General features: G+C 39.4%; 1 protein-coding gene across 2 annotated transcripts in view; it reads right to left on the bottom strand.

Moving 5' to 3' along the window:
- ERICH1 (glutamate rich 1) overlaps positions 1-19776 on the bottom strand; it is a 102175-nt gene that overhangs the window by 35973 nt on the left and 46426 nt on the right. For both annotated transcript variants that reach the window (XR_014317102.1, XM_082755803.1), the window contains exons 4-5: positions 3645-4019; positions 1072-1266 (exon numbers count right to left, since the gene is read on the bottom strand). Coding sequence is in view for 1 of the 2 variants with exons in the window: in XM_082755803.1 (XP_082611929.1) it covers positions 1072-1266; positions 3645-4019 (570 nt within the window). In the remaining variant the exon portion in view is untranslated. The remainder of the gene's footprint in view (positions 1-1071; positions 1267-3644; positions 4020-19776) is intronic.

Raw genomic sequence — 19776 nt, 5'->3', positions numbered from 1 at the left:
GTCTCTTCTTTGAATGTTATTGCTAAGCATCTGAGAGCTATGATCTTATTTACTCTGTTACCACACTACTACCATTTGAGCCATTACTTTTAAAAGAACTTAGAGGATGATCTGAAATGGTTGAGATTCTCTTGTGCCATAGCAAGTGCTCTCAGCTCTGATTAAATTCCTTGGGAGGCAAGAAAATTCAGCACATCTTGTAGATTTGGCTGCTGCCACCAACAAATGTACTAATGACAAGTATGAATGAGCATTTAAATATCAACTGCTTCAAAAATGAATTGTTATGGACCTTGTATGGGCTACATGCTCATCTCACAATCACTTGAGCAACTATTAACTGTCCAAGAAGAAATCTTACTAAAATTACAGGGGATATAATAGAGAACAAAAGGAACATGAGTGGAATCAGACTTGGGCCTCAGGGATGAAAGGGTTTAGTAACGTAATATTTTTTCTTTTTATAAATGACATTATTATGTTATTTATTATAGAGACTTTGCTTTTTTACATAATTAACAGTGTTTTTAGCAACTTAAAACTGACATTTATATTTAAACAATAACAAACCAGTAAAGCAAAACTAGCAAGCAAAATCTATGTGTTGAAGAAGCCATGTAGGTAACCAAAAATGAAATGAAATAATGGGCTTTACTGATTCATATGCATGTAAAATACATCTTACACTGGGTGACTGAAAACTCCAAGATAAACATGTTAATTTCAATGATTTAAAAAGATTATAAAGACAGCATATTAAAATATTCTTTAAACATGACTAAATATTAAAACAATTCAGACTAAAAATAAAAAAAATTTAAGAACCTTAATCATCTTGTACTCTGCAGTCATTGCATAAAATGAAGTTTCTGTACTTTTAATTCCCTGTTTCTTGTTTGGTTATTATTATATTTTCTGTGGGAAATATGCTTTCAGATATTGTATAAACACATATTTACCACTTCTGCCACAATTATTTACAGCTTCCCTATACAAACCTCTGACAAATCTGAATTTTAATCCACACAAAAAAAGAACATCAGTGAATGATCATGCCTGAATGGTACATACCAGGAGGCATCATGGAATGTTCTTGGAATTGTTTCAAAGCATCGTTCAGTCTGTCAATATCCTGTAGCAATACAAGGGATTTCAGCTGATGTAGATGGGTCACATCTGAGGAAGATATGTTGCGAGATTCAAGATGTTGTAAAAGTTCTTGAGTAGTTGCTGAATTTACAGCAGAATCCGTGCATTCTGATTTATCTGGAAAACAATGGGAAAACACATTCAAAACATTCAACATGTATGGAGAATTTTCAAAGATAGTGCCTTCCTTTTTAGTGTAACTTACAATCAGACATCATGTACTAAAGAGCAGTCTGTTCATTTTTTCATTATTTAAACAATGATAAGAGGGGAAAATACCAAATTCAAAAACTAAAAAGGACAATAGAATTCATCATGACACATATGCAAGAGGAATCTAAATTTGGTATGACGACGAGACTGTACAGTAGACAAAAGACTTCGCTTCTTATACAGTACATATTACAAAAATCCACACGTGGAGACAGGAAACAATTGCATGGAGCTAATGCAAAGCACTTCTGGAGGCATCCAATTACCTTGTTACTGTACTTTAATGTTTTTATTTAACAAGCGGATATTACAGCATGCGACACAGCAGAGAAGGACACACTTTGTTTCTATGGTGCCAAAGCACAAATTAATTCTCCCATTCCAGTAACAATGGAACATCTCTTTAACCACACTCCCTTTATAAGTTAAAATATTTATAAGTTATAATCTTTCTTTTTTTTTTTTTTTAACCAGCAGACCAAGTGGTAAGAATAGATTTTTCCCGATTCAGCTTTCTGACATAAGCACAAGAAGTATAATCCAATGTGACCACTTGAAAACCCTGCTAAAAGCAATGGCTTCCAACTTTGTCTAAAAAAAAAAGGGGAGTGTTAAAGTCACTCAACTAGAAAAGGCAAACAGCATGATGCCAGAGCTATATTTAAACTAGGACTTGCCTAACAAGAAAGTTAGTCACACCGATGTAAGGATGTGAGATCTTACCAGCAGATGGCCCAACCTTCTGATCTGCAGGTTTGACAGCAGGGCTAGTCAGTCCGTCTGCCACTGCTAAAACCTGAACTTGATGTCCTGGGAAGCCAGGCAGCTAAATAATTTTTATTTAAATCTACATGTGACACAGCTGTGGACAATCGACCAGTTGTCTGTTCTGGACCACGTGTTAACAACAGAATGGTTAACTGAGTTTACAATTTTACTCAGTTACTCTGGATTTACACTACAACAACTGTAAAAAGCAGTGTAGTTTACGTTTACTTAGCTATACACTGAAGTAGTAAGATCCTTGTTTCTGGTGATGGAAATACATTAGCCAGAAAGTAGGATGGCTTTCAAATGCTAGACAGTGCATGAAGACCTGACACAGAGGAAATATTGTAACAGTAAGCATAGAAAATTCTGTATATAAATCTTAAGAAAAACAAATGAAAATGCTGATGTCACCCTAAGAGGGTTTTTAAAGTAATTCTGTAATCTAGAGATGAATTTTATGGGAGTAGGGGCTGACAGCTCTGACTGAAAATGGACTCATACAGGTAGGTAAGCTGTTTAGTCTTCATGTAGCTCCACAAAGACAGTCAAGGCCATGCACTTTGAAAATATTTTCACTGCTTTTTTCCAGTTTTACAAGGCAGTTATCATTTTAAAGCTATGTTCTGAGCTGAACAACTAAAGAATGCTTTATCTTGCGTTTAAGATAGAACATTTAATTCTAGATGATACCAGCATAAGCTGGTATATGTACAGATCATTTTAATTATCATTAAAACATCATTATTTCTGGAAGGCATTAATGACATAAGCACCATACAAACAGCTGTTTTGGAGGGCAACAGAAGAAACATACTTAGCTACAACAATATGAATTTCCCTGATTTTAGTGTCCAGAATGAGCATTCAATAGGCCATTAGGGAAAATATCCATGTAAACCTATTTAAAGTGCTATGTAATGTGCATTGAACATCAGATGACACTCATCTCATTCACAAGTACTTTATGCCAATACCCTTTCCCAATGCCAACAGTATCTTCCTCTTTCCTCTTGGATGCAGTCTGTCTAGATTTCATTATACATTACAAATAAATCTCCCCCTGGGAAGGAGAGCTTTTCAAAAAGTAGGTTGGTTCAGAGATAGCAAGCATGAAAGTAGTTTAGAATAGCAATTATTGCCCTCATTTGGAGCTTTTTGAAAGGAAGTAACCCTTCTGGATGTTTGCTTTCAGAGAAAAGAAGAATTTGGTTCATTTAAACCACTACACTTACCCAAGCACATTGGAATGTTTTAAAAATGAGAAAGGAATATTATGTGCATTTTCAAAGACAGAGAAACAAAGACCACAGTTTTCTACATTGATGTGGATGCTTTAATGTACACACCAGGACATGGGACAAATGCTAAGCATCTGCATCTCTTACAAATTCAAAAGATAATTCTCTGGTAGATTTGGACCATTCTACAGAAATAAGAACCAGACACCTATTTTCTCAACATGTTAATACTTAAAAAAAAAAAAAAAAAAAAAAGGAGAAAATGATACATACTGTCAGCAAAATAAATTTGTTGTGTTGCCTGCAAGAAATCCAGGATGCTATCTGCCTTTTCATCTATGTCTTTTAAGCCTGCTGCTCCTTCTCTGTTGTTTTTGTCAGGCTGATATGTAAAATCCACACCAGTATTTTTTGTTAGCAAGCCAGCTGCTCTCATTTTTTCTTTCTGTCGCTTCTTTTTCATTTTCCTCTTTTTGTTTTTGCTCATTTTGGGGCTGTCTATCTGCTGCAGCTGTAAATTATCTTGAACAAGAGTCTCTTGCGTTCTGGATTCTGTTTGTTCTCCATGCAGACTTTTAGAATTTTGCAAACTGCTCTTTTGTTTCTTCCTTCGAATGCGTTTTCTTTTGGTTTGTCCTTGATACTCCTCTGCAGATTCAAAAGAGAAATGATAGTTGTAAATAAGAAGATCTGTAATAAGCATTTTGGAACTGCATACAATGAAATATTACTCCCTTCAAACTCCGGGACGTCTGAGTGGCTCTAACCTTACTTTTATGATTAGAATGCCTTTCAGTGCTACAATGTCAAAGCCAACTTTTGTGAATGCAGAGAGTAAGAAAAGTTCTTTTCCCTTCTGCTTTCAGAAAAGATTGTACTGTCCTTTGTGCTATATACTTTACATCACATTTACTCTCTTAAGGCAGATACTGTGGTTCTACGCAGAGTGAGGTCAAAAGCATTACCAAGGCAAAAACCAATATGGGCATGCTGGGGGACATGGGATGAGGAGCTCCTCCAAGAGGTCCACACAACCAGTTGGTAGATTGACCAAGAAGGCAAGAATGCAAGTAATTTACAACAAAAGACTGATGTGTCCCTCCATGGTAGTTCTGTGCCTTAAAAACACCACTCATCCGTTTCTGACTCTTCTACTTTCTCCTCCTTAAACATCATTTCCCTTTGGGATACCTTCCTGCTAGCTCAGCTTTGGACATCAGCTTTATAGGTAAAGCACGCAGGGCATCAGTGACCTTGGCAAGTAATCTCTGATCTCTTTAGCAGCCTGTCTTGGTTCTGCCATTCCCTTGTTATATTATAATTTCCTTACGAGCTAATTCTTCAAAAGGCTCAAATGTCAAGGGAAGGAAGTCCCTCTTGCTCTCCAAGACAGCTTTCAAGTTGCTCTGTTCAGATCTTATCACCGTGCACAAAGCCAGAACTCTGAAGTCATCTCTGACCCTGAACTGACTTGCTCCCACACACACTCTCCTGTGAATGTAAGCCTTCCTGGCACCAGCAAGGGAAGACTGCCAGAATCCATCTTGCCTTTGACTGCACTGCTGCAGAAATCTGTATTTATGCCTATAATAATTTCCTGTCTAATTAACTGAAATCCCCTCTTCCATAGTCTAACGAAACCCTCACACATTTAATCATGGAGCCCCGAGAGCCAGCGTTCTTCCAAAGCCTTGCTGCAGAAGGTTCAGCCATTTATCCTTCCCTCAACCTCTGCCTGCACATTTCTAAATTTTTTACAATGTGCTGAGCCCAGTGGGCTTTTTTTCCTGGTTTTATGCCATTCTCTCAGGGTCAAGGATCTTTGCTTGCCCAATGCCGGAGTCACGCAGCAGACACCTGTAGCCCATCTCCTGTTTCCAAACGCTCTGCAGTGTCCTGAACTGCCTCTGACATCCTCAGTGTGCTCGGCTTCCTCATCACTCCTCCCCCTCCAGTCTTTGCCTCTATTTTCTCCAGAGTCGGAGGCCCTCTCTTTCATTTCTGTTTCTTTTTCTGTCTTGAACTCTGTCAGCTCTGAGCCACTTTCTCTCTTTAAATATCGCTACAAGACTTTTAGTTCTTTAGCTGACAGATGACTCACCGCAAAGCAATTTTCCATACTTTCTATGAAGAAGGCTGTGTAAAAATAAATGCGCTGTATTGTAATTGAACACCACAGCGTGCTAATGACACACCAAACGTCACCTTGTACCCACAGCGTGGAATGTTTTGCATGCATGGTATTTGAACTAAATATCTTTATACATGATTTGGGCATATGGGATGTGGGAAAGATAACGGCTGTGCAGTCCTGTAGGAACGAAATATCAGAACCGAAGGCAGATATGAATGGTGAAAGATAACATAAACAAAACATCAGTGCTTCATCTTAAGATCTCCTTTGGAATTGCACGGGAGTGTTTTTGTTCCAGTAGGTGAATTCCCCTATGATCACAGATCCGTTGTTCCTCCTTAAAATCTCTCAGCCCTCGGTGAACTTGAACACGCAGTCTGCTAACACAGCTACTCTAATTCGTGCTCTCAGCAAAGTGGCCCAACATGCCTTTTAAGCATCGAAGATCCAGTAAATCACAGCAAAACTATGGCACGTTGTGCAGTCAAGCACCCTCTGTTGGTTTGAAACCATTTAAAAAGATGGTACACAAGGGAGAAGAGGGCTTAAGATAATTGAAGTTTTGAGTCAAATCCAGAAGTTTCCTTATCCATGCTAGCTCAGGACAGCAGAAAGTCTCAGAGGGGGTGAAGCTGTCAAAATGCAGAACGAATTTACTCTTCCCATATATATGTTATTAGGATAAATGCCTGATTGAAAGGAAATCAGAACTGTGCTGAGCTTCCTCCAACACAGGAGACAAATCAAACCCAAGACATTACCTGGTTCTCTTTAGGAGTTAACCTGGCAGTCCTCTAGCAGGTTGTTTTTGACATTCTTTCCTCTATATATCCCTTATATTTCCCACATATCATAACATCTCTTCAGTAAGACTGAAATTTTGCCTCAGTTATTCCAGGATCCTCCCTGTTGGACAGTCAGCAGATTTCAGCCTCAAATACTGCCCCCTGTGAGGGAACTACTAGTGATTTGGCATCAGGAACAGATACAATTAGATGCTGATAAATGCAAAACAATGCACAGAAAGGGGATTAATTTGGACAACTCGCGGCTACAGTCAGAGTGACCTGTTATCAATGCAGGAAAAGCAAAACAAAACCCAAGCCTGCTTTCCATGGACCTGGTGTCACTATGAAAACATTTGTTCTGTAAGTATCAGTGATCAAATCAGCAACCACCTTGTTTGCATACCAAAGAAACAGCATAGAAAATAACAGGAACAATATTACAAAGCTATTATATAGATCTGTTGTACTCTTCAAGCTTGTCATGCTTTATTTCGTAGCATAGTCCCAGCATAAGATGTTGGCAGAAGAGAACATGGCTCTCACAGAAGTTATCACAGACATGCCCAAAAGATATCTATTATTTGACTTGAAACAAAGATTAATAAAATGGGCTTTATTTCTGCCTCCTCATGCACGAAGGTGAAATCTAATTAATCTGAGCAGTTTCACAAGCAAATAGAAAAAAGCAAACACTTAAATTCTGAACAATACAATTAACTTATTGAATTCACATGTGTGTGGTAAGCACAGAAGCCAAGAGCTTAATGGGATTCACGAAATGGTTGTTTATACAGGCAGCAAGGCTGTAACAGCTATGCTAGCACATAAATAGGAGTTGTAGAAGAAATATAAACCACAATGTTTAAGTCACAGCCCTCAGAGTGACATTAAATGAAATGTTCAGGGGGAGTCACCTCCTGTAACTTGAGCTGTCTGAAAAGTAAATACTTAGTGCGTACTTAGACCTATGCTCCTGCTAACAAACCGAGAGGCTGGAAGCTTTATCCCTGGAGGTGTTCAAGGCCAGGCTGGATGGGGCTTGGAGCAACCTGGTCTAGTGGGAGGTGTCCCTGTCCATGGCAGGGGGTTGGAACTGGGTGATCTTTAAGGTCCCTTCCAACCCAAGCCATTCTGTGATTCTATGATTCTATGAAGTTTCCTAAAGCAATCTGCCTCATCCTAAACCACCTGGGATAAAAATACACCCTAAAGGTCTGCGTCTCTCTCTCCCTTCCTTTCTTAATTACAGAGGAAACGTAGACAGGGAATTTGGACTGGTTGCTTTCATTAACCGAGAAGAATTAGTCTCTTTAACAAAAATTAACAATATGGATGAAAATGCTTCATAAAAAAAGCCTGTATTTTTTGAATTTTTACTAATGAAAAAAATTCACTGTTCTATGCTCAAACCCTTTTGACCGACTCTCTACATTTCTAAGCAGTAGGGAGGGCCTGATAACATTTCAGGATGTGTGACTTTGGCTGCAATAATTTTTACTATGGACTACTGAGGCTTGCTGTGTCTAAGAAGCATAACTGTAACTACATGGCATGTGTACTACACAAGCAATCTTAATAACATGTTGATTAGATACTTCAGTAACACTGACAGAAACACCAGCTTTTGGACCACGCAAACTATAACCACAGCTGTATTGTCAGCTTGTCCTAAATCCACAAGAGCTAATGGTTTGTTTTCTCTCTCTGTTCCTTAATGGCCTGTCACCTCTCTCCAAAGACCCATCTCTGCTCCACAGGTGGCTTAATTTATCACATAATCTCATTATCTAGAGGCAAGTGTCTTTAACCTGCTTAGCCCGGACTTGGTGCCCTCAGTCAGACTGAGCCGAGTAGCTTCCAAACAATGCTTGTGAACATTTTCTAGCCATGGTCATCACAATAGGATAAGCATTCCTTGCTGCCTTGGTAAGAACACTCTCTTCAGGAACTAAGATTTGAAAATACCTGTTCGCATTTTTGTCCTGCCTTATTATTTTTAGCCTTCCCTGATGCAGTTTACCATGCGGCTCCACTGTCACACTAGTCTGCCGGACAGAATGATGTGGCAGTGGCCCGAAAAATGAAATTTAGCACCAAAAGAAAAAGTCATCAACTAACAACTTATCTCGTCTGGAGTGAAGCATTTAAAACTCTTCTCCATGCAAACTGCATGTCACTTTAACAGAAGAGGCACAGCTCCATCGATAAACAGACCTGAAATGAAGACTCAGTTTATAAAAACTGCTTCCTACATTTTGATAATGGAAAGTCAGCACATTCAGTTTGTATCTTAAAAAAAATATTAAAAATCATGATTTACATTAGGACTTTGAATATGCTGACTTTATTTATTAACTTGTTTTATATTAGTGAGGTATACCACGTAATTCATCAGGGCAGACAGGGAGACACAGAGATTAAATGCCCTACGGTGAGCAAACTGCTGCTGCTGGCTGTATCTCCCACTGAGACTAACCATTGGGCACATTGCTGGCAGCCACATGATTGAAAAGAGCTTCCTCGAGTTCAGGTGTGTTCTTCCAGTTCCTTCAGACGTTGGCAGATGGAAACATTCAGGGAAAGTATCATGTAACACAATGAAAAATGGGAGACTATTTGCTTAGGGGCCTGCACGTCTAAGGTATGCAAAGTTTCATATCATGCCAAACTGCAGTGTTTGGCTTTGAGCATCTGAGAATAAACTGATGATGTTAAGGATTTTTAAGAATCAAGCCCCTAAAAATATTATTAGAACATGCCTACATTCCTGTAGAACAGCCCAGCAACCCCAACAGCCAAAAAAATAATAATAAAAAAAAAAAGATAAAGTAGCCTGAGGAAAAGATAGTCAAAGTACATCCTCTGAGCTCCTCTGCAATGTGCTCATCATAACTCAAGTATGGCAGCTGGCTCTCCTGCTCAAGGACCAACTCCCACAGAATGCTTTCCGGACGTTGTTCATGGTAATTTTGTTCTTTTGCTGAGATGAAACAGGATGTTTCTCTCTCCTTATTATTCATCCAGTTTAAACTTTTCTCCTGTGATATAGTAATGGATTTTCCACGGTGTACCAAGCAGTCAATGCAGAAGAATTTCATTTTGGTTTATGATTTTGCAAGAGAGAAAAAGTGTCATTTTTAGTGCAAATTAAAATATCAGCAGGCTGTAATTTGACCAAGATAGAAAACCCGTGGATAACAAATGCAACAAAATGTAATGGTTCATTATAATAAAAGCAATATTGAAAAGATCTCAGGAGCACAGGACTTCACGTTAATATTTTCAGTCTCTTGTGTTATTTTGGAAATCACTTCAACCTGTCATTCGAGATGACCCCTCCACTTCTAATGGTTTTAGTTAGCTTCAACACTTTTGATGTTGGAGAAACCTGCAAAAGACTGGAAGCTGTTCATTAAAGGAACTGTCTTATGTTTGTTCTTTCATACTGCTCTATGTTCTTAAAGTCACAAATGAAGGGTTTTTACAAAAATGGGTAAATGCTGCATAAACGCTGCCCGCCACAACAGATTGCTGCCTTTCTGATTTAAAGCAAATCCAACTAACAGTGATGACAACAATTAATAAAGGCAGATACCACATAGTCTGCAATGGGTTTGTATCCTAAATGCTTACCTGGCTCTATACACAGATGAGTTTCTTTTATTCATAAGCTGTACTGAACTCCTGCCATTAGAGGTCACAACAGATATCTGCCTGCTACTGTAACCTGTATCACTCAGTGGCCATACACAGCATTCAAGATATGGTAAACTGCATATTTATACAGTGGTGTAATGATGTTCATTGTTCAGTACTTTTTACCCTAGTAATTCTTATAATTTTATTTATTTTTGACTGCTACTGAAATCTGAAATGTTCTTTTCACAGAGTAATTTATCATACTGCAAAAACTTACTCTTGCTTGGCAACAGCCAGGTGAGAGCCCATCATATTACAGGCAAATTTGGTGTTTTTTTTTCCTAACTGTATCACATGACAACTATCTGAAATGAGTTTCACCTGCCATTTTTGAAAAGTCACTCAACCTAAGACAATATTGCAATAAGCTCTTGTCTTCAGTACAGTCAACAGCTGTGCTTCATTGGGAAACCTTCTGACTTCACTGTTCTCTCTTTTTACCTGACCAGTAATTGAATGCAAGCCTTCAGTTGTGACCTCCTCTATTTTGAGAAGTGCTATTTTCTGTTTCTCTCAATGCCTACTCTGAGACTTTACCTTTTACATTATTTCTTAAAAATCTTTGGTGAGGAGCTTTATCAAAAACTTTGGAAATTTAAGGAAAGCACATCAGCTGTAGTACCAATAAGGAATGGTCCAGCACTGAATTCTCCAGTTTCTTCTGAAGATAACATAGACACAAAGAATTTATTTAAGTTCTCTGAAACAGGTCTCTCTAAGAATGACTTCTACACCATGATCATTGGCTCAACCAACTCTGGAAGGCACGCTGGTCCTGAGGCATCAAAAATAAGACTTACTACTTCTGATTCTTTGCACATTTTCTCAAACCTCCTGTAGCCTGCCCTACTGTGTTTTTACATTTAAATCTGTTAAAAACGTCATTTTCAGCTTTTAAAATGGACACCCAATTATTGCTCACAACTTCCTTTACTCTGTCATCTAGCTGTGCTGTCTTCCTTTAGCTTTTTCTCAAGCCTTTCAAAACAGGTGGTGGGTGCTGGCCTCGTATTTCACATATGGTGTCCTCAAGTAGCTCCCTCACCACCTGGTGCAGCTTCCTTCGCTCAGCTGACACTCTTAGGTTCTTCTTAGTAAGAATCTTTATTTCTGTGTGCATCACAGAGAAGTGGATCATAGCTGTTGTGGTTGTGTTGTTGCTGTGTCAGTAGGATTTTGAGCCTCATTTCATTCCAGCTGCTGTTGCAACGTGCCTCTTCTGGATCCCAGGACCCATCTCCACTCAGGACAAAGTCCAGGGTCGTATTTCCTCTAAAAGCCCCTCTAACCAACTGCTCAGGTATTAGACGGATCTTAAAACAGGCTGCACAACATCCTAATATGTGGCAGTCACATAACCTGCACAGGGAGAAACTAAAGACCCCATCATTGCCCTTTATCTGCTGCTCCTCTGATCTTCCAGCACCCAACAATGTGTATTCACCATCCCAGCTGGACACACGATGAAACAGAATCTGAGCTTGCTTTGCTATTTGATACGTACACTCAGTACACAAACACATTGATCTAAGGCATCCAGGAGATACTTGAAATGATTCCAATGAATAAATTAATACTGACAATATGTTTCAGGCCTCCTGTCACTTTATGCAAAATGTGCTTTACGGAGGCCTTATTAAGTTTTCCTAAATAATAACCTAGCTGTTACAGTTCAGCGACATAATTTTTAAACGAAAGCAAATATTTTGACCTGTTAATGATCCTTCTCATTAATGTTATTATTATTTCTGATTTCAAGCTCCCTGTCTTCATTCATTTTGGTTTTCTTGGGGTGAAGTGCAAACAACCTGAGCCAGTCATCTTTGAAGGGAGGCATCACACAGCATTTCCTACATGGGATCATCTCAGTGGTGATTGCCAAAAGCAGTGAGAATGATTGTGTTGACTCAGTGAGAAACTCTTTGAGAAATTCAGTGAGAAAAATATAGAGAACAAAGCAGATTCACAGCCATGAACAAAGAACAGAGATTCAATGACAACCAGTAACTCTTTTGAAGGCTACCAAATCAGAAATGCTCAAGGATCCTAAAGCTGCCTACAGTGTTTTTGCAGTTTAGCAGCTGCAAAGACTAATTGCTTCTAAATACAGAAATCGCCTTAGTCTTTGGCTGATAAGATTAAGTTTTTGTATTTGAACAGACAGTATCACCATGAGTTGGAGGGGGAGATTTGTAACATTTGTATTAAAAATGGGAGACATTTGATGTCACATGTACACTAAAAAACTTGTTCTTTCACCTAACTTTGCAGGCAACAACTTTATATTCAAATAATTTTCTTTAAAATCTTTTTTTTTTTTTTCTCCGAGATCTAGTTTCCAATGACTGCTTAGGTTAAAGAATCCAAACCTCTCATTTTGCTCAGAATAATATCAGAAATGATAAGAACAGCTGCAAGCTTAAAATCCTGATCAGCATTTAAAATGATCCTTCCAAATATACCAGCTAAAATGTGCAAGAAGTTATTTAGACTACAGGACCACAGGCTATTAAATGATAAGCAACCTAATGGAAACCTGATACTTAGTTTTCCCTTGTGGTAAAACAGCACCAAAGAGCAGATCTAACAGTACATGGATACTGAAATAGCAAAATGAAGACACTCATCAACAAAACCCAGACCCAATTTATCAACTTCATATCAAAGTAATCAAATATTTACAGGTGGTAACTTGTTAATAGAATTATTGCAGTATTTCACAACATTTCTTAACTTTTTACACAGCATGCAATAACCAATCACATTTAACATCACATATGAAAGAGATGCCACAACTACAATTTATCACATGCTTCTCTAAGTGAATCATATTTCAGAATACATTGGAAAAGGGAAGTCTGAAAGAATGTAAATCTTCCCTGTGTTTCATTTTGCATTATTTCCTTTATCCATCTGTCTTTGGATACTAACTCCTATTTTAATTAAATTTCATGCCAAAGTGTCTAAGCAGTTTTGTATAAAAAAGGATGCTTTAGAGTCTGGGTTCAGCTTATTTTTATCAATCACTCTGTAAATCACACTGTAGTGATAGTTCCCTTTTAAAGAACAGTTGAAAACATTTGTGTAAATAATTTCTTTATGACCAAGTGTTCTATGTTAAGCTAATCGTATACATAAATATGTGAACAGGTATGCTGTGATAATGAGAAATACCACATGGAAGACCCCAAATAGCTATGTAAACCAGTAATCTGCCAATCTGCAATAGTCGGGAATCTGGTGCCACAGTCTTTCCAGTGCAGTGGGTTGGTCTTGGTTACAAGCTGCAGTGGGGTTCTCACGGGGCCAGAGCTCTGAGGTCTGACTGCTCATTCCTTTTTTCCACGAGGAACACTTTTAAAATACTGCAATGGTTTTAATATAGGAAAGCTAGGTTGTACTCGAACAGGTACTAGGACAGGTGACTTTCTGGGGGTGAAAACTCAAAATAAGGCAAATGAAAACTAAACAATCTGGAAACACATCTCCATCTTTGCAAACCAGTCCTCTTTACTCAGGCTTGCTCTCAGTCCAGCACATTGGTGACTTCCACAGCTGCAGAAAAGTCTACACAACCCCCTTTGGATCCTGAGAAGTCCCTCTCTCTATCACTTCTGAAGCCTGGGAACCTGCTGTTCTTAGCTGATGTCTGGTCTCTGCTATGTACAGGCTTGGCCACCATCATCTCTCCACCACGTGTCTGCCCTTTGCTGTCTAGAGAGTTAAACTCTTTTAGCAAATGTCTCCTTGTCAACTAAGGACTCTATCTTAGCTTCTCTCCTGGACAGCTACAGTGTTTCAAATAATTAAATATGATGTTATAATGTAATGATTCCTAACAAAGCGCAAAAAAAAAAAAAAAAAAAAAAAAAAAAAAAAAAAAAAAAGTGGTACCATGCTCTCCATAAATGTTTAGGAAGTGACTGGAGTAATTTTGATGTTTGTATTGGGTTTACTTGACAATGATTTGGAAGCAAGGGGGCTGCAGGGGTGGCCTTGGTGAGCAGAGCCCAGCAGCTGCCCCGTGTCAGGTCAGAGCCAGCTCCAGACAGCTCCAAAAGGGATCTGGTGCTGGACAGAGCTGGGCCCAGTGAGCAAAGTTGGTTGGGCCTCTGGAAGAACAGACTGAAGAAAGGGAAAAAAAAAACAAAAAACACACTGTGCAACAGCAGCTGGGAGAGGAGTGAGAAAGTGAGAGAAGCAGCCCTGCAGCCCCCAGGGTCAGTGCAGAAGCAGGGCAGGAGGTGCTCCAGGCAGGCAGCACAAGTTCCCCTGTGGCCTGTGGAGAGGCCCCTGGTGGAGCAGGCTGTCCCCCTGCAGCCCATGGGTCCCACATGGAGCAGATCTCCACGCTGCAGCCCCCTCATGGGTGGAGGAGCCCCCGGTGGAGCAGGTGGATGTGGCCTGGAGGAGGCTGTGGCCCATGGAGAGTCCCCGCAGGAGCAGGCCCCAGGCCAGAGCTGCAGCCCATGGAGAGGAGCCCACGCAGGAGCAGGGGGCCTGGGGGGAGCTGCTGCCTGTGGGGGGACCCATGCTGGAGCAGTTTGCTCCTGACCCATGGACCCCATGGTACGGAGCCATGTGGGAGCAGTGCTTGAAGAGCTGCTGGCTGTGGGCAGCCCCCGCAGGCTCAGTTCGGGAAGGATGGCATCCCGTGGGAGAGACCCCACATGTAGGGTTAGGGACTGGCTCAGGAGCTGCCCAGAGGGGTAAAACCCCAATAATGTTCTCCACAAGCGATCAGACATTACACATGCTCTTTTCTCCTAGAGATTGATCCTCATCTACATTTGCTCTGTGTTACTAGATCTCCTACTTCTAGGCATAGCAAAACATTACTGGGATAACACAGATCAGTCAGTCTATCATTTCCAAGATTCCTTATGCTGCTTCCTATAAATGAAGCACTTAAAATGGCAATGTGAGCACATTGACCAGTCTTTCCACCATAGTAATATGCCGAGTTCTTTTTAGTTCCCATTTAATTTGGTGAAAACCAAGTTGTTCAGCATCTCACTGAAGGATAGTATCCTTCTTTGAAGATGAGAGACTTTCTTACTGCTTTCCAGTTGTATGACATGATCTGTGAAATAACCCTGCTATGATAAAGGAATATTCATTCACCTGCCTACACTTCATGTTATATTTTATACACATCTTAAAATCTTTCATCTGCCTGCAGAACACATGTTTTTCTCATCATATATTGCATCCTCAGTACAGAACAGTGGTGATGCTATTGCTTTCTTTGCTTTACTTAGTGTATTGCCTGGCACCTTTACAAACTGAAAATTAATTTTTTCTTTTCTACCTCATAGAACTTCAGGTATCAGTAGTGATATGTCATAGACTACACATAATATGGCACAGACATGCATAATTTTTCTTTTCCTTTGATATATTTATACATGTACCTAGATGCCTATTACTGATTATCTCGCATGCTTTAGTGCACTGGCTGATGTATGCTACTAATAATGCCTTTGGGAGGAAGGCAAATTTCCTTGCCATAAAAAGCCATCACTTCAGAAGAATAAAAATGTTCTCCCAAAGAGAGCTTATTCTTATGCAAGCACCTAACTTTAACCTATATGCTGGCTTTTGGGAAGGAGCTTCTCCCTAAATGAAATACCCAGGAGGAGGTAAGAAAACTGAGACAGAAAGAGAGGGGAATAAACCCAGGTCTAACAAGTCCCTCTCTAGAATCACCTCAGTGACTCTTCCTTTCTACATTTTCCACAATCTGGACAAGATTCGGGCAAAAAGATGACAACACAGGACATTTAGTAGCCCTAAGAGTTTATTGCAATACCGTGTCACTGAATAAAGCCTGGGACACATTAACTCTGTTCCCATGTCTCTAAAGTCTTTGAACCTCTAGGTAGGGGCTGGAGGAGCAAAGTCCCTCCCACTGTAAGCAAAGAGCGGGTTTGAGACCACCTCATAAAACTCAACAGGTACAAGTCCATGGGGCCCAATGACATGCATCCCAGGGCCCTGAGGGGCTGATGGAGTTGCCAAGCTTCTCTCAGAGACTTCGGAGAAGAACTCACTGAGTGTAGCCCTGCAGAGAAGGACTTAGGGTTCTGGTGGACAAAAAGCTCGACATGAGCCAGCAATGCACACCTGCAGCCCAGAAGGCCAACTGCAACCTGGGCTGCATCAAGAGAGAAGTGGCCAGCAGTTCGAGAGAGGGGATTGTGCCCCTCTGCTCTGCCCTTGTGAGGCCCTACCTGGAGTGCTGCGTCCTGGTCTGGAGACCCCAGCACAAGAAGGATGTGGGTCTGCTAGAGCAGGTCCAGAGGAGGGCCACAGAGATGATCAGAGGACAGGAGCACCTCTCCTGTGAAGAAAGGCTGAGAGAGCTGGGGATGTTCAGCCTAAAGAAGAGAAGGCTCCAGGGAGACCTCACTGCAGCTTTTCAACACAGGGGTTTACAGAAAAAGACGGAGAGCAACTTTTTGCTCAGGCAGATAATGACAGGACAAGGGGGGATGGTTTTAAACTGAAAGAAGGGAGATTTAGATTAAAGGGGGAAATTCTTCACTCAGAGAGTGGTGAGGCACTGGAATTTACTTGATGGATTTTTCCTGAAGAGATACAATTACATTATCAGGCTATAGCCCAGAAGCTTAAACTTTAACATGTGCACATAAATAAAAAACACCCTCAAAAACCCCACTTCCATCCTCCTCGTCTGGTTCTGCCTAAAAATAATTTGATTTGTGGTGCAAAACTGCTTTTCTTTACATTTGCAATTTGACACTACTCTTTCCAGTTGTAGAGACTTTTCAGCCGTAAACATTTCTGTCCAAAGTGGAAAACACCCCGCATCGCATTTCCAAAGTGGGTATCTCAGCACCATTCCCACAGTGAGACACTCAAAGTTTGTCTAAAACTTTGTCTCAGCTTGAGTAAGGGACTCAGTTTTCAATAAAGCAGCTCTTCTGGAGTAGTGACAATGTTACAAAATCACATTATCTGGCAAAGTATTTCTTCTGCATTGGATTTCTGCTATACTTTAATTCAAACCTTTTCAAAAGCTGAAAACAAACGATATAGAATTTTTCCCTAATAAAGACTTTGCTTATAGTCTGTCTCATCTCACTTATTTTCAAAAGGGTATTCAGGCTCACTACATTAACGCTGCAGAAATTGTTTCCACCAGTACTTAGGGTACCCAAGTTATAACTGATTTTTCCAAAGTTTTCTAACACTAAAAAATGTATTTTATATTCAGAGCTCCATGACACATCCCACACAGAATTTTGTTTAAACTTGAAACAATGTAAAAAATGACTTCTTCGTTTTATTTGTACAGAACAAAAAGCAGCCTGGTTATAAGCTCCAGTTACAAAAAATCTTCCCCTACATCATTAAGCCAGGTGGCATAAAGTGAAGGAGTGAAGGTGCTGGATCTAGATGCAAGGAAAATAGGCTTCATTTGGCCTTTTCTTTTGAACTTTCAGAAGACAAACACTTTTACAGCTGATTAGACAATGCAGGCTGGCTAACTTGGTATCAGCGATTTAAAATGATCTGCATGCCTCTGGAATAATTACATACTTTACATGACTGCTACTGATCTATACAAAATACCTGAGTCTTTTACACTCTGCTCCTATTACTCTTGTATCACAGGATGGATGAGATTAAAATTGCTTTCTCAGTAATTATGCGTTTTGCATAGAATTTCTGGGTGGTAGTATACTTTATTAAAATAGTAACCCCTTTTGTAAATAAATTAATGGGCTGTGTTTCTACACAGGTCCTAAATATACAGGTTTTTACGCACAACTCAGCTACGTTTCCATTCTTTCCAAAAGACAGCTAAATGAGTTGCAAAATGAAACCAGATCATGTTAAGGATCATCAGTGCTGCTCACTGATGAACAGCAACAAGAAAGCAGGACTGGAACTCAAAAAAAGTTACTTAGACAAAAACAAAATCCAAGAAATTTACAGTAAGACAGGCTACCTGCACAGCTCACCAGCAAAGCCAATTTTCTTAAAATTTCACTGGAATACTGAGCTTGAAACCACACTCCCAACCCTTCAGGAAAGCTATTTTAGTCAAGTTAGAAAAGAGACAACCCACTCCAGGTTTCTGCAATCTCAAAGAATTAGCAGCTTGACTTTGGAAGCCAGCTCTTGCATTCACAGGACTTATTTCATCCTGGAATACCGAAGAGTTCACAATAAACCTCACAGCAAGTGGCATGACCAACAAAATGCACTGATGGCTTTGGGCTCCCTAGAGATAATGGCCAGAGGTCTGAGCTCTGCAAAAGCAGGACTGGCCACCTGAAGAGAGACATGAGATGCTTGGCTCAACAGTTTTGGCTAGTTTTTTGGGTGAGAGAAGATCAAGGGAGAGTACAGCCTAGATTTTTACTACTCTCTAATTCATCACAGGAGAGATGTGACAACCAGGACTTCACACAAGATTCACTTCTTCTGCCATTACCTTATATGCAGCAAGTAGAGAGAATTTCCACTGTACTAACAAGGACGGTGATGCAAAAAGCTGGCAGAAATTCACCAGAAAACAGACTTCAAACAGCTCAGAATAATTCAGAGCTTTTGATTTATTTAGCTTTTAAGATAAGCATTTCACTGTAAGGAAGTTTAAGCGTGCAGAATTACTATCATTAAAAGAGGAGGCAAAAAAAATTGTAAATAAATTTGAACTAGGATACATAACATACAATGATGTTATATTACAAACTGCTAGACGCCATTTCTCTTTAGTATATGCATATTTAACCAATAATGTTTTTTTTAACAAACCAAAAATGCCAGATATAGAGAGAATAGGAAAAGCACTGTAGATGACAACTGCAGAGCAGAGTCAAGTAATTTAACCACTGCATTTTTATGTACACATTTTTCTACATACATACAACAGTTCTTATAGCATCTATAAAGCTTTTGCTGAAGTTCTCAACACTATATATAAGATTTTGAGCTAAACACTTAAAGTATGGTGTTTATTTTCAAATGCATTCATTTCTGAGTATTAGTGGGTGCTGTACATTTTTAATAATTATATTAAACACAATTTTTAATAATTATAATTACAATTTCCAGATGTGTGCCAAATGACATTATGTATCAGAATTTTTCTATGGGAAAACTAATTTCTAAGATTATTTAAACAGAGATCTAAATTCCATGCAGTCACTGAAGTATCTTATCATCTATCTGAAATTAGAAATACTGGTATACGTGTATATAAGCACACATACAAAGACAGGAAACACTGCAGATGGTATTTGATCGTCTTTCATTCTTTCTTGATATATTCTTTTTATTTTTAAGAAAAAAAAATCAAAACTGTAGAATATTTAGCATTAAAACATTCAACCCATCAAAACAATGTTCAGGACCATGGTTCCACAGTTTGGCTGAGCAGCATTTTAGAACTGACTACAAATGCTTACTTCACCAGGCATCTACATGCTTTAAAAACAGTCACGTGTAAACATAGCTGAAGAATCACTGAGGAGTAGAAAAACTGAGAGACAGCATAAAACGTGTTTTTATTTTCCATTTAAAAAGCCCAACAGAAAGTGACTTATTAGTGGAGATAAACGTCAGATGAAAATGAAAGAGCTGTATCACTGTTTTATTACTTCAGGTCTTGAAGTCTATGGCTATGTGTTGCCACTTCTTAAGGAGCTGTAAGAAGCACAAAGTAACATTCCTCTCCTCTATACTGTTCGACTATATACCAAGTGAAGTACTTGAAAACAGAACCAACCAATTCTCTCCTCTGGCAGAA

Source organism: Aythya marila (assembly GCF_965140915.1).
Source record: "Aythya marila genome assembly, chromosome: 3".
In the NCBI taxonomy this organism is placed as follows: Eukaryota; Metazoa; Chordata; class Aves; order Anseriformes; family Anatidae; genus Aythya; species Aythya marila.
Note: the sequence above shows the minus strand (reverse complement) of the source record. Positions and strands in the feature narration are given on the sequence as shown.